Below are 15,532 nucleotides of genomic sequence, written 5' to 3' on the forward strand. Positions count from 1 at the left end.
GCCGGATTTAAAATACCGACGTCTGTGTTTCCCGTAACACAACTCAGCTATCGTATTCACCTTTTCAATGGAATCTAAAGACTATTACTACAGCGCTATTTATCCTTGAGGCTGATTTGATGCTATCATACCCAATGATAGCGCCCACTGCAAAATACATTCTTCCACCAAACAACCTGTCGCAGCGGGAATCTTCACCTCATGCCGCCGACTAAGTTTTTCAAACTCTACATGGCCATTTCAACCAACCCCTCCTGCTGGTTGTGCCCTCGAGAGAAACAACCTCAACGATCCCTCCACCCATATATATACACAGTATATCACAAAAGTGAGTACACCCCTCACACTTTTGTAAATATGAGTATATCTTTTCATGTGACAACACTGAAGAAATGACACTTTGCTACAATGTAAAGTAGTGAGTGTACAGCTTGTATACCAGTAAATATGCTGTCCCCTCAAAATAACTCAACACACAGCCATTAATGTCTAAACCGCTGACAACAAAAGTGAGTACACCCCTAAGTGAAAATGTCCAAATTGGGCCCAAAGTGTCAATATTTTGTGTGGCCACCATCATTTTCCAGCACTGCCTTAACCCTCTTGGGCATGGAGTTCACCAGAGCTTCACAGGTTGCCACTGGAGTCCTCTTCCACTCCTCCATGACGATATCACAGAGCTGGTGGATGTTAGAGAACTTGCACTCCTCCACCTTCCGTTTGAGGATGCCCCACAGATGCTCAATAGGGTTTAGGTCTGGAGACATGCTTGGCCAGTCCATCACCTTTATCCTCAGCTTCTTTAGCAAGGCAGTGGTGGTCTTGGAGGTGTGTTTGGGGTCGTTATCATGTTGGAATACTGCCCTGAGGCCCAGTCTCTGAAGGGAGGGGATCATGCTCTGCTTCAGTATGTCACAATACATGTTGGCATTCATGGTTCCCTCAATGAACTGTAGCTCCCCAGTGCCGGCAGCACTCATGCAGCCCCAGACCATGACACTCCCAGCACTATGTTTAACTGTAGGCAAGACACATTTGTCTTTGTATTCCTCACCTGGTTGCCGCTACACACGCTTGACACCATCTGAACCAAATAAGTTTATCTTGGTCTCTTCAGACCACAGGACATGGTTCCATGTCCTTAGTATGCTTGTCTTCAGCAAACTGCTTGCGGGCTTTCTTGTGCATCATCTTTAGAAGAGGCTTCCTGCTGGGACGACAGCCATGCAGACCAATTTGATGCAGTGTACGGCGTATGGTCTGAGCACTGACAGGCTGACCCCCACCCCTTCAACCTCTGCAGCAATCATACTTCTATTTCCAAAAGACAACCTCTGGATATGACGCTGAGCACGTGCACTCAACTTCTTTGGTCGAACATGGCGAGGTCTGTTCTGAGTGGAACCTGTCCAGTTAAACCGCTGTATGGTCTTGGCCACCGTGCTGCTGCTCAGTTTCAGGGTCTTGGCAATCTTCTTATAGCCCAGGCCATCTTTATGTAGAGCAACAATTATTTTTTTCAGATCCTCAGAGAGTTCTTTGTCATGAGGTGCCATGTTGAACTTCCAGTGACCAGTCAGTATGAGGGAGTGTGAGAGTGATGACACCAAATATAACACACCTGCTCCCCATTCACACCTGAGACCTTGTAACACTAACGAGTCACATGACACCGGGGAGGGAGAATGGCTAATTGGGCCTAATTTGGACATTTTCACTTAGGGGTGTACTCACTTTTGTTGCCAGCGGTTTAGACATTAATGGCTGTGTGTTGAGTTATTTTGAGGGGACAGCAAATTTAAACTGTTATACAAGCTGTACACTCACTACTTTACATTGTAGCAAAGTGTCATTTCTTCAGTGTTAACAATGATCACGCATTTCTCTTGACAGTTTACAAAATACCATTTAGCCTACTTGTAAAATGTCGAAACTAGCCAGGCAATCAACATAACCACACTATAACGCCATAGCATAAACTCATTCACAGCATGAGGTTTGCATGCTAGTGGCCTGTAACCAACCTACATTATCTTTCTCTCTCTCTCTGACCTCACAGATGTCATAGTGGAGACCAACGGAGAGCCTGTTACCTCAAAGGACATCAAGTCTTGCATCCACCAGATCCAGGAGCTGATAGTTGTGAGGTTGAACCAGGCGGTGGCCAACAAGCTGATCAGCTCTGTGGATTACCTGAGGGAAAGCTTTGTAGGAACCCTGGAGCGCTGTCTAAATAGCCTGGAGAAGTCCAACATGGAGTCATCTGTCCACAATGTCACCTCCAACCACCTCAAACAGGTGTGTGATTGTACAGTATGATTGTACAGTATACTCTTCCATAATTTATATACTGTATGTCAACCATGTCAAATGAAGCTTGTTTTGTTCAGAAATGCCTTTTCTATTTCTCTGTACTACATTATGTCCAAATACCATCAGATGTTTGAGATTAATTCAATAGACTGATTCCTCAAAAGACAATGAAAAAGACAGGATAAAAGACAGTTGCCTTTTTTCCTACAAGACAGTTGGTCTAAGTTAAATGATAACATCTTGTTCTGTTCTCTCCATCTCACTTCCTGTCCTGGTCAGATCCTTAACGCTGCCTATCACGTGGAGGTGACCTTCCATTCAGGATCATCTGTTAAGACTCGTCTGGGAGCAGATCAAACAGGTAACCATTCCCAGTCGAGCATCAGGAATCTACTTCAATTGTAGGGCTTTGCAATAACAACACATTGATTTGAACCTTGATTTATTTCTCTTGTATTCTCTCTCTCTGTCTCTCTCTCCTCTCCTTCTCTTTCTCTCCTCCCCTATGTAGATCATTCAGAGGATAACTTTTGTGAACCCTCCTGGCATCACTACAGAGTGGAAGAGGAAGGTGGCCCAGGATGCCATAGAGAGCTTGAGTGCTGCCAAGCTGGCTAAGAGTATCTGTTCCCAGTTCAGAACACGCCTCAACAGCTCCCACGATGCCTTCGCTGGCTCCCTGCGACAGGTACACCGCACTCCAAACCCGGCTTCAGCTAATCTTTTTTTTAATCAAAAAATAAACTTTTTTATGCACCTTCACACTCTCCATAAGGTGCCCTCTTCTCTATTGCAATCTTCATCCAATCTGGTTTGGTCTTGGCTACTTTTTTCTTTCCCATTGGGAAAAACGGTTTGAAATGACCTTATCAATGACCTTCTTTCAACCAGTCTCTGTTTGTAATAATGATATACAGTACCAGTCAAAAGTTTGGACACACCTACTCATTCCAGTTTTTTTTTTAAACTATTTTTTTATATTTTAGAATAATAGTGAAGACATCAAAACTATGAATGATGTAGTAACCAAAAAAGTGTTAAACAAATCTAAATATATTTGATATATAGCCACCCTTTGCCTTGATGACAGCTTTGTATTCTCTCAACTAGATTCATTAGGTAGTCACCTGGAATACATTTAATTTAACAGGTGTGCCTTGTTTAAAGTATATTTGTGGAATTTCTTTCCTTAATGCATTTGTACCAGTCAGTTGTGTTGTGACAAGGTAATTGTGGTTTACAGAAGATAGCCCTATTTGGTAAAAGACCAAGTCCATATTATGGTAAGAAAAGCTCAAATAAGCAAATAGAAACGACAGACATGAAGACACTTTAAGATATGAAGTTCAGTCAATCCGGAACATTTCAAGAACTGTTTCTTCAAGTGCAATCACAAAAACCACCAAGCGCTATGATGAAACTGGCTCTCATGAGGACAGCCACAGGAATGGAAGACACAGAGTTATCTCTGCTGCAGAGGATACGTTCATTAGAGTTACCTGCACCTCAGATTGCAGCCCAAATAAATGCTTCACAGAGTTCAAATAACAGACACATCTCAACTTCGACAGTTCAGAGGAGACTGCGTGAATCAGGCCTTCATGGTCAAATTGCTGCAAAGAAACCACTATTAAAGGATACCAATAACAAGAAGAGACTTGCTTGGGCCAAGAAACACAAGCAATGGACATTAAACCGGTGGAAATATGTCCTTTGATCTGATGAGTCCAAATTTGAGATTTTTGGTTCCAATCGCCGTGTCTTTGAGACGCAGCATAGGTGATTGGGTGATCTCCGCTTGTGTGGTTCCCACCGTGAAGCATGGAGGAGGAGGTGTGATGGTGTGGGGGTGCTATGCTGGTGACACTGTTGGTGATTTATTTAGAATTTAAGGCACACTTAACCAGCATGGCTACCACAGAATTCTGCAGCGATACACCATCCCATCTGGTTTGTGCTTAGTGGGACTATCATTTGTTTTTCAACAGGACAATGACCCAACACACCTCCAGGCTGTGTAAGGGCTATTTGACCAAGAAGGAGAGTGATGGAGTGCTGCATCAGATGACCAGGCCTCCACAATTACCCAACCTCCACCCAATTGAGATGGTTTGGGATGAGTTGGATCGCGGAGTGAAGGAAAAGCAGCCAACAAGTGCTCAGCATATGTGGGAACTCCTTCAAGACTGTTGGAAAAGCATTCCAGGTGATTACCTCATGAAGCTGGTTGAGAAAATGCCAAGCGTGTGCAAAGCTGTCAAGGCAAAGGGTGGCTACTTTGAAGAATCTAAAATATATTTAGATTTGTTTCTGTTTTTTTGTTACTACATGATTCCATGTGTTATTTCATAGTTTTGATGTCTTCACTATTATTCTACAATTTAGAAAATAGTAAAATAAAGAAAAACCCTTGGATGATTAGGTTTGTCCAAACCTTTGATTGGTACTGTAATTTCAACCAGTTTTGCCAGGTTCTCTCTTCACAGTAGCTCTTGGGACTTAAAAACCTGGCAATGTCTCACTTAATTTTTTTTATTTCACTTATGTTTAACTAGGTAGGCCTGTTGAGAACAACTTCTCATTTATAACTGTGACCTGGCAAAGATAAAGCAAAGCAGTGCAACAACAGAGTTACACATGGGATAAACAAATGTAAACACATTATAAAAATCTGTATACAGTGTGTGCAAATGAACTTCAGCAACTGTCCAGTTACAGATTTTGTGTTGTAAACAAGTCAGATTTTCTGCTTAACCTTCTTTGACCTTTGATCTCAATAGTCAAATGTATGTGATGGTTCTTCCCACATGACTGACAATGTGATTCCCATCATTGATAAAGACCCTCGTTAAGTATCACAGTGGTTTCAACAAAACCCAGTTTGAACTAGGATGCCATATTACAGATTAAAACACTACATTAAAACATTATGTGGAAAACATGGATTATTTGGCCTGTGTTTGCCAGAATTATTTATGATTTATCTGATTTCTAGTCCTAGATTATTTTTCTGTTTGCAGTTTTGTACTCTTATGATGATCTTATGAGTTTACAAGTATCTGGAGTGTCGTTAACATTTGTTGGCTTCATTTCAACCAATGACGTATGTGTGTGTAGCTGGAGGAAGGCCACACGGGGCGGTTGGAGCGTACTGAGGACCTGTGGCTGCGTGTGAGGAAGGACCACGCCCCGCGGCTGGCCCGCCTGTCTCTGGAAAGCCGCTCCCTCCGAGACGTGCTACTGCATGGTGAGACACACAATACTAGCTGCTCTATCCACTGGGCTTTGAGCTCTGGCACTGACAGTAATCACTCTGCCTGGGTTCCATGCTCTCACATGCTAAAAAGGCCCAGAGCCTATACCAGTCACAGTACAATAACACAAATCTGTATTTCTGACTGACAAACTTAACTTTTTCATGAAGTTGACCAGTAGTTTACTTTGATGTCACTGGCGACGTCACTGTTGGTTATATGAAAATGTATTGACATGTTTCTCTCTTCCTGGCAGGCAAGCCCAAACTTGGGCCAGAGCTGGGGCGGGGTCAGTATGGAGTGGTCTATCTGTGTGACAGCTGGGGGGGACGCTATCCCTGCGCTCTGAAGTCAGTTGTACCACCTGATGACAAGCACTGGAACGACCTGGCCCTGGAGTTTCACTACACCAGGTGAGCTGGCCCAGCCTGTGGACCTCAACCATTGCTGAATGGACTATCATTTCAATAAAGCATGCCTTTAATAAGCTGACACCTAAGATAGTAAATAGGATGTTAACTGAGTGAACTTGTTTTGCATTATCAAAATTGATCCATACCCAAGTGAAAAAGAATCATCCAATAATAAAGAATGGTGAGACTCATTTGTCATCAACAAAACTATTGTTATTGGTGGTGACAGCTCTTTGTATAATGCATGTACTGGTAAAACCAACACCCTCTAGGATAACGAAACATATTCTGCTCTCCAGGACACATGTTTTTCTCTAGGGCAATGAATTGGCATCTGGTGCTGTGTTTAGTGTACATCTCAGCATGTTCATTTCATATAACTGCAGCCTTTCACTGTGTAATTTCACGGATCATCTGCTCTAACAGTTTACTAATACAGTTCATAGAGAAGTAACCACTCATGTCTGTGGGCAGATGCTAGTGTTGGAACTGTGATGCCTAATGCCCCCTTGTGACTGATTAGACGAATTTCATACACCATGGAAAAGTGATGGTACTGTATTTGCGGGCCAGGCTCCACAAGGGGGGCTTAACCCCCTCAGTTGAAACTTGTGCGTCCTCAGTTTTAGTTTTATGCTGGTTGATCACGTTGTGCTATATCACGTGTTGCTGTACTCATGGGCTCCATGCTTTTTCAAGCGGGCCTATTTGTTTGGCAAGATTGCTGTGATTTAACTTCATGGCTGCTTCTCACTGTAGTAGTTGTCGGTATTCTAAGCCTGCATGAATGACTAGGTTATTTTGTTAAGATCGCTGTGTTTATGGCTGCATTCACATAGGGGAATTACCCTATTTACCCTGTAGCCTATATTCATTACCAAAACAACCTCACTTTAGTGTGGAGGGCGCTGTCCATTGTGCTGATACAGTGCCGCGGAGATGGGTTGTAAATCTGTAGCCTGTCACTTCAAAAGCACTCAATCAATGGCCTCGAGTCTCTGCATTTCAACTTTATCTTTATTCTGGTATAGCGTGATATAAGCAGAATTCAATATAATATATATTCCAATGCAACCCCCGTCCCCGCCATTTCTACTAACACGGACGGTAGGACGTATATAAAAATGTAGGACCTTTGTTTTCCTACCTTCTCTATTGCTCAGGTCCCTCCCTAAACACGAGCGCCTGGTGGACCTGCACGGCTCCGTGATTGACCACACGTATGGCGGCGGCTCCAGCATTGCTGTGCTGCTCATCATGGAGAGGCTTCACAGAGATCTCTACACAGGCCTGAAGGTAATCCCATATCTATCATTTACTCTAATATAGTTCATCTAGCACTTATGACATAAGTGATTTGGCACACTGAGGCCTACCTCCCCATCTCCTCGCTCTCTATCAGGCTGGTTTATCACTAAAGGAGAGACTCCAGATCGCTCTGGACGTGGTGGAAGGCATTCGCTTCCTGCATGGCCAGGGGCTTCTGCACAGAGACATCAAACTAAAGAATGTGCTGGTGAGTGAGGGTTAAAGGTCATCTCAAGTCATGCTAAATGTGTAACACTAGCGTTGATCACTACATTATCCATTCATCAAATCAGTTCTAATGTTGAGCTGATTCAGTTGTGGGCATCATGGCTCAGTGGAAATGCTCCAGCACCGCACACCAATGAATTCCTCATTATTTCCATCATTATTCCACCTGTGTTGCTTGCTTGGAAGTGTAAGAATAGCCCAGCCCTGCCTACACAGTATGATGGTTGGCTCATATATCACTGTTTTGCTGTGTCCTCTGACTTAACTATGTGTGAAAATAAGGGGCAATGTTTAATGAGACATACTATGTTTGCATTTTCATGAAATGGAGGTCACAGGCTACAACACAGCTGTATTGTTAGGACAGAGTTATGGAAAATTATTTAACTTCACTCATAAATTGAATGTTCTGGGGCATTGGATGCTCTGAGTACTGACCTTTTTGGAATTTAGTTTTGAGTTGACAATTGGGGGATAAAATCACTTACTTTCTTTGTATTGAAGACTCAAGGGTATGCTTTTTTGACTGTATTCCCTGAGAAACCAATATTTATGGTCCGGAAGTTTCACGTCTTGCCAAAAGTGTTCCTCGTCTGTGTTGTCATCTGTCCCTCTCTCAGCTGGACAAACAGAACCGGGCCAAGATCACAGACCTGGGCTTCTGTAAGCCAGAGGCCATGATGTCCGGCAGCATTGTAGGAACCCCCATCCACATGGCCCCCGAGCTCTTCACAGGTCAGCTATCCTGCTACTCGGTCACACTGCTGCATCATCTCTTATTCTAGACTCTTTGGTTAAACCCCAGGTCTCACCTCTTTCTTCAGGAAAGTATGATAATTCTGTGGATGTCTATGCCTTTGGAATCCTGTTCTGGTACCTCTGCACTGGCTCTGTCAAACTCCCAGAGTCCTTTGAGAAATGCTCCAGCAAGGACCAGTTGTGGAATAATGTTAAAAAAGGTGATGTGCAAACCCACAACTAAAATACTAATTCTTGTTGTAACATTTGTCTTTTATCCAGGATTTACAGTGTGTCTATTTGTGGATGAGATGTGGTGTGTGTGTCTGTTAGCTGAATTGGACTAGAGAGCTGCCCGGGCCTCATTTGTGCCCATGTTATTTGCAGGCGCGCGACCCGAACGGTTGGCCAACTTTGATGAGGAATGCTGGCAGCTGATGGAGGCCTGCTGGAATGGAGACCCTTCCCAGAGGCCCCTGCTCGGCATCGTAGAGCCCAGCCTGCAAAGCATCATGGTACGGCTTTGCAATTGTGGCTCAGATCAGAAGAGCAGCAGCCTGGAGGACTCAAACTGAAACTCAGAGAGGACCACAGACTGTTGCGAAGGATTATGGTCAAAAAAAATTACTTTTTGTTGTATTTATGGAAAAAGGACAGTGTGTTTCTGGAAGGCCAATAATAAAGATTGTCAAAGACAGTTGTCCTCTTCCTTTACAGGAGTTATATATACACTATTTAAGCTGACACTTGACAAATGTGTTTGTGCCGTGTGTATTTGTATAGTATACAAACTCTAGCAGACACTATGCTTCCGACTTAGCTGGCATGCTAATTGCTGATTGGTCATAGGATTGTTACTAGATAAAACATTTGAAATATAGTAAAAAAAAAACCGCAGTATATATATATATATATATACAAATATTAATTTTAGACTGTATTTAAACCGGTTATCAGAGTATTCATGCATCTATGAAATTCATTTTTTATTTTAAATAAAATGATTTTGACAAGTAATCAATTGTTTCCCTTCACTCTTAAATAGGGTTCTGTATTCAGCATCTTCACAGCACCAGTGCTCAAGCCTTAGAGGATACTGCTATTTCCCTGATAATAAATCAATCTTTATCATTTAGATGCCAGCAGGGTAACGACCCCAGGAAAATTTAGACTGTCCACATTAATACAGAAGATGGAAGTGATGCTATCTATACGCCTGTTGCACATGTGACAAAAACTAAAATGTAACGACATGAATCAACACCTGGAAGAAATTTAGGATGGTAAGAATAATTGAATATTAAGATTCTGGAACTGAGGTATTCTGAGAGTTCTGAAACGTGTCATAGCTGACAACAGCATTTTTCAAGTGCTTTTGAACTGCAACAAGACTATCGTGGCCATTGTGTACCAAGTAGGTAAGAAGCAACCACATTTGTTTAACCTATAATACGTAGTGTACACTATGAATAATTGTATTGGCATTGAATGTTTTTAAGTTACTGAAGACTTCTACATTATACTTCTGTGATCCAGAGGTTTGGGGATGGAGAAGACTGAGACGGCTCACACTGCACAGCAGCCCACCTTGGAGTACGTATAGTCCATAGAAATACAATGGTGTAGTCTCACCGAGTCCATGATATGGTCACGACTATAGTCAATATAGTCTCATACAATTGGAATACCAAAGCATGAGGTAAATGCTTGCACTCTGGTCTCAGTGACTCACAGAGCGAGTTGGAGGAGGATGATGATGATGGCTTTGTTGGGGGGACCGGCGTGCAGTCAGACAAGGGACAGAGTGGCGCGGAGTCAGAGGGTGTGGATGAAGAGGATGGCGATGAAGAGGTAACTTTGTTAGAAAGGACATCGTAATGTTTGGTCCAATCCAGACAACTGTACATTTGAGATATCAGGGATGTCATCACATACAGTTTAGGTATGTGTCCCCCTCTCATTAGGCAGGACCTGCAGCCCAACCCAAGGAGAAGGATAGTGAGTATTATCACCAGTAACATTTCCCCCCCACTATTCTGAAGTACCAATGATGTAAGTAACTATTGTTGTGTGCCACAGAGGAGGATTCTTTTGCCCGGATGCTTTCTATCTGGGGCACCACCAAGTATATCAGCAAGTGGAAGATGGCCCATCGGAGAGGCTACCACATCAACTGCCTGACCGATGACCCCGAACGCAAGGCCATGATCATGCAGCATGAGCTGGACTGCAAAACCAGTGTAAGAGACCTCAACCTTATTCCTTCACCTCAGCTCAATGGTAGAAAGGGTAATTCTGGTCGTGAGAGTTGCTGATGACATTAATTGTGCAGATCTTAATGTCCATGACCCTGAAAGCTGAATCATGAAACTCTCTTCTTCAGGTTCCCCTCCCTATGGTGTGTATGATTGAGAAGGAGACCCTGCAGATTCTACAAAATATTGAGAATGGTAATCCCTGGTCAAAGTATCCCTACACTTCAATTTATCTGAGCATATGAACTCTAGAAAGTTCTCTCCATCTCCTTACTTTCTCTGTGTTATTGTAGACTACAAGTACAAGTTGGGCGCCAGCCACCATCTGACAAAAGAGCTCCATGAGCGTATTGAGAGCCTGAAGTGCCAGGTATCCTCCAAGGTTAGGCACAGTGAGCCGGCCCCAGAGGGAGGAGTGCTGGCGACCCTGGTGGGGTGGGGCAGGGCACTGTCTGCTATGCTGGGTTGGCGCAGTGGAGCCTCAGCTACTAAAGATGGGAATGCTCTACCCTGCAAGGAGTGTCCCCTTGAAACAGACGACACAAAAGAATAAAGACTTGAATTTCAACGACTAATCTGTGATTCTTCTTGAAGTTACAAGCATTTTGCTACACCGGCAATAACCAATACATTTTTATTTGTGTTTGGGTAGCAGTTCAGCACCAGAGGGCTCTAATGACTGGACTGTACTAAAGCTCAGCATTCTACTCCAAACTGCTTGGCCTACATGTTGCGTTATGTAATATTTTAGTAGGCTAAGGAGGCCATTTCCCCTGAAGGAATAAAAAACAATACCACTGTATTAAAAGCATGTCTGTTTTACTCATTGCATCTTGGAAAATTCCTTTAGAAAGCCATTTATCTTAGAAAAATACAAGTCATATCTACCCTGGATCACTAAAGCTTTGACATCAGTAACCTACTACAGGTCTTGGTTTTAAGCAGTTGATTGCTTGGAGCTCCAATTATGAACTGTTCGTACCAACCAGATAAGGAGTATGAGAGTAGCATATTCAGCTCTTCACAGTTGAGTCTCAACAAAGTGATTAATTAGGATCCCGATAATGTGGTAATGAAAAGGTTGCAATATGAAAATGAGAGAACTCTTTTGTAGGCCTGATATTCAATAACCCTTCAGCAAATGTTTTACTAAGCTTCACCTTGTATTTACCATAGTGTTGTTGTAAAAAAAAAGAAGAGGAAAACATTTTCAAGAAACAATTGGCAATGCAGAAATTCCCTTGACTTGGCACATATTGTTGAGGTATTGTATCATGGAGAATGCTCTGATGTCCGTTCATTTCATTTTAGGGAGCACCAGTGCAAACACAATCCTCTCAGGAACTGTAGTGTTATTAAATCTTCCGATGAAGGCTGTGTTGGTGCTTGTGGAGTAATGTTAAATTGATGATAAGACCTTTTAAGACACATAAAAACAAGTAATATGCAAGAGAAATAACATGTTCTTTCCTACACATCAATAAATTGCCTGAACTGCTTTTCAATAGTTGGAATGTAGTGGTGTACGGTATATGAGCACTGACTGATGTGTGTACAGTTTATGCAGTATGATTCAATATGTTGCATGAAGTATTAGTGTGTCATTTTACAGACAACTCTGTACAGTAAAATTGGAATACATTTCAAAGAGTATTACAGTAAGTATTTGACAAAACAATGGGTCCTTCATATCTGATCTATAAAATACAAAGTCATTTAGTCACGGATTCAAATGAAGGCAAATATCCCTTGGACAAAAACGGGAGCATCTTCAATGTTCATACAAAAATTTGCTCCCAACACTTTACAAAAGTCAAGATGTATCAAAAGTCCTTGTTATACAAATTCTTGACACGCAGACTCTTTTCCTCCAATGATGATGTAATAAAACAAAGGCGAAGTGGTGGAGAAAGGCAGGCGTTCTCCCTCTGGATGACAGCTGTCCGGTCACTGTTGCCTTGATTAAACACCCGTCAATAGTGAGAGAAACTGTTTACAGTCCAATACGGGGCATTGCAATACTGAGTGACCCAATGGCCTCACTGTCCACAACCCAGTTCTCCAGCCACACTTCCAACAGGAGTCCCTTTCCTCCAGTGCCTGAACTCAGCTGGGTGGAGCTGTCCCTGTCTCCTGTTCAGTCTGGGGACATGTTGGTCTCCTGTTCAGTCTGGGGACATGTTGGTCTCCTGTTCAGTCTGGGGACATGTTGGTCTCCTGTTCAGTCTGGGGACATGTTGGTCTCCTGTTCAGTCTGGGGACATGTTGGTCTCCTGTTCAGTCTGGGGACATGTTGGACTGACTGCTCAGGCTGGCAGCTTCCTGAGACTGGAGTGGAGAAGAGCGAGTCCTCTCTACATTGCAGCAAAACTCAAACTGACCTCAGCCCTCAGTAGAACAATTAAATCCTCAAACAAAACAACAACTGTACAGGCGACCCTGTCTGAAATGACAAATTAGATAAGGAACTTCCCTGAACGTTTAAATTCTGACAGCTAAATGACACAACCAAAGGAGGACTTCATTATTCCGTATCTCCGGAGTTTCAAACATAAAACAAAACATCTGCTCCAGTTGACTACCAGCACATCTGGTCAGGCAGTGTAAATTATTTTAAAAAGTACATCGCTTCAAGTATGTAAACAAACAATGATATATATATATATATATATTTTAAAGAGGGAGACTCATTCCATCAGTGCTGTCAAGCCTGGGCCAGTGCAGAGACTCCTGAGGTTTGGCTCTGTCTCGTGCTCTCGCACACACGCACCCTCTTACAAAATGAGGGGGAAGAGAGAGGGTACTCCATGGATCTCCAGTTGAGGACAGTCCAACGCTCTGTGTCTCCTCACACATCAGCTCCTGTCACTCAGAGAAAAGTGTGCGTGGCGATGAGGGGCTGGGCTCTATGACCTGCAAAGACACACCCCTCCGTCAGCCTGCTCATATGTGTTACGGCGGCTGCTGGGAAAACAGGGCGATGGGAGGGGGTGGTGTCGGTGACAAACACAACACAACACAGGGAAAATAGAAGGACCAGGAAAAAAATGAATGAATTATACACACACACACACACACACACACACACACACACACACACACACACACACACACACACACACACACACACACACACACACACACACACACACACACGGGATTCTTATTTTAGTTGTAAGGGGTGAAGGATGGCTGTAAGGGCTGAATGATCCATCGACATGAAGACAGTGATCCTGATTTCAAATGAGGATCAAGTGCTTCAGTGAATAAAATGAAAGAATAAGAATCTATGGTTTTTGGAGTGAGAGAGAGGACAGAGAAGGGTGGTTCGTAAGCTACAAGACTCAGCATTGTAGACACTCTTCATAATAAAATGATATTGCCTAACTATTTTTTTGACCTATAAATGAATAATATGTACCTATTGATTCTTGAAGAATAGAACTTCGAAATGCCTCAGGAGCTTTAGTGTAACTGTCAGACCCCATCATATCAGCTTGTTTCATTCCAATGTTTGTAAACAAATTAAATGTTTTCAAACACTATATAGCATTAAAACATAGTTAAAACTATACTTTTGATATCGTGGATGGTCAGTCCTTGCATCCATAGCTCTGTCTATGAATTTACATTTATCTAGCCCCATCCTTCAGCTCTGTAACGAAATAGGCGCTGGGAGTACGCTTTGTTATTGTTTCAACTGCTGATTCCCGCTTTAATGCCGCTTGTTTAATGGTAGCAATCAAAGCTAAAAAAAAGTGTTAATATACAATCTAACTTGTTGAAATCAGCGTTTACTAAAGTCCCTCTGTTTATGGAACAGTATTTTGTTCCCAATAATCAAATCAAATTGTATTTGTCACATACACATGGTTAGCAGATGTTAATGCGAGTGTAGCGAAATGCTTGCAATAGAATAAAATCACCTGATCATGGAAGTTGCTTGACATCATTGGTGTCTGAGCTCATTGATGAGAATGTGACGGTGCTGTATGTTTTGGACTATTGACAAGCCAGCATGCAAACATCACCAGTACATAGAGGAGGACAGAGGACTACGCACAATGGTGATGGGGGGTGTGTGCTCAAGATACATTCAGTGGGACATCAATTCTCACACATCAACCTGGCAGACTGATCAACAGAAAATGTAACATACTGTATCCAGCAACATATAAAACAACATTTAAATACATAAGTACTGAGAAATCTCTTAACTTCCATCTAAAGCTGTTGCTTTGATTCTATGACATTGTGTTGTACTGTACATGTTGCTGTGTTTGTGATCTGCTCTGGGTTGAGTTCAGACAGAGCAGTGTATTCTGCGTATTATGCTTGAACCTGCTTTGTGTTTGATGCTCTGTGTTGGATGACACTCACTCTGATCCTGACGAGTCACCGTCTACTGTTCCCGCCTTGATGCTCATGCCGACACCATTCAGCTGATCTGGTAGACTGGGTCTGGCCCGGCCCCCTCGGCTCTCACTGGAGGAGGAGCCCTGAGAGGAGGCATGGCCCGGAGCGTTCTTTGACAGCTCGTTATGGATGCGGTTGATACCATTTCTCTCTGCGATGGGGGAGAGCTGCTTCTTCTTTAGGATTCCTGAATTTGAAGACACATCCTCTCAAACAATTCCAAAGTTCTGGAAAGCCCACCCCTACAGAGATATACAGTTGAACTAACAACATGTGGAGGAATGTTGCAGCAGTGTGGATGTTTAGTTTTGTTGCTAACCTTTCTGTGGGTGTGCATTGAGGTTGGGCAGACTGGGAAGTAGCAGCATCAAGTTATCCTTCCCATAGCTACCTGCCTTGTCCCCTGGCCTTTCGCTTGGCATGCCTCGGGTGTCCCGCGTCTGGCCCAGCTCAGTGTTGGTCAGAGACTCTGTCTTCAGCCTGTCTGCTCCCCCGAGGCCCTCACTGTTGCTGGCTGTCGTCATATACTCCACTGGCCAGTACAGCTTACTCAGGTTGTTATCTGGGGAACAATTTTAAGACTACATCTTAAATGCTTGATGCATTA

At 43.0% G+C, this 15,532-nt stretch overlaps 2 protein-coding genes across 3 annotated transcripts in view; one reads left to right on the top strand and one right to left on the bottom strand.

Moving 5' to 3' along the window:
* Nucleotides 1–9,271, top strand: part of LOC135541975 (dual serine/threonine and tyrosine protein kinase-like) — a 35,913-nt gene extending 26,642 nt beyond the window's left edge. The window contains 11 exon segments of the mRNA XM_064968512.1: nucleotides 2,060–2,298; nucleotides 2,593–2,645; nucleotides 2,647–2,674; nucleotides 2,825–3,001; nucleotides 5,431–5,560; nucleotides 5,824–5,980; nucleotides 7,144–7,276; nucleotides 7,383–7,496; nucleotides 8,137–8,251; nucleotides 8,341–8,475; nucleotides 8,642–9,271. Of these exon segments, the coding sequence (XP_064824584.1) occupies nucleotides 2,060–2,298; nucleotides 2,593–2,645; nucleotides 2,647–2,674; nucleotides 2,825–3,001; nucleotides 5,431–5,560; nucleotides 5,824–5,980; nucleotides 7,144–7,276; nucleotides 7,383–7,496; nucleotides 8,137–8,251; nucleotides 8,341–8,475; nucleotides 8,642–8,829 (1,469 nt within the window). The 3' untranslated portion in view covers nucleotides 8,830–9,271.
* A 2,040-nt stretch (nucleotides 9,272–11,311) lies between these two features.
* Nucleotides 11,312–15,532, bottom strand: part of LOC135541974 (cadherin EGF LAG seven-pass G-type receptor 2-like) — a 96,098-nt gene continuing 91,877 nt past the window's right edge. Inside the window, exons 32-34 of one of the 2 annotated variants that reach the window (XM_064968511.1) lie at nucleotides 15,245–15,487; nucleotides 14,890–15,112; nucleotides 11,312–13,422 (exon numbers count right to left, since the gene is read on the bottom strand). In XM_064968511.1, coding sequence (XP_064824583.1) covers nucleotides 13,416–13,422; nucleotides 14,890–15,112; nucleotides 15,245–15,487 — 473 coding nt within the window. In that variant the 3' untranslated portion in view covers nucleotides 11,312–13,415. Of the gene's footprint in view, nucleotides 13,471–14,889; nucleotides 15,113–15,244; nucleotides 15,488–15,532 lie in introns of both variants that reach the window. The other variant, XM_064968510.1, reaches the window with a different exon arrangement.

The sequence above is a fragment of the Oncorhynchus masou genome, chromosome 6 (assembly GCF_036934945.1).
Source record: "Oncorhynchus masou masou isolate Uvic2021 chromosome 6, UVic_Omas_1.1, whole genome shotgun sequence".
Lineage (NCBI taxonomy): Eukaryota > Metazoa > Chordata > Actinopteri > Salmoniformes > Salmonidae > Oncorhynchus > Oncorhynchus masou.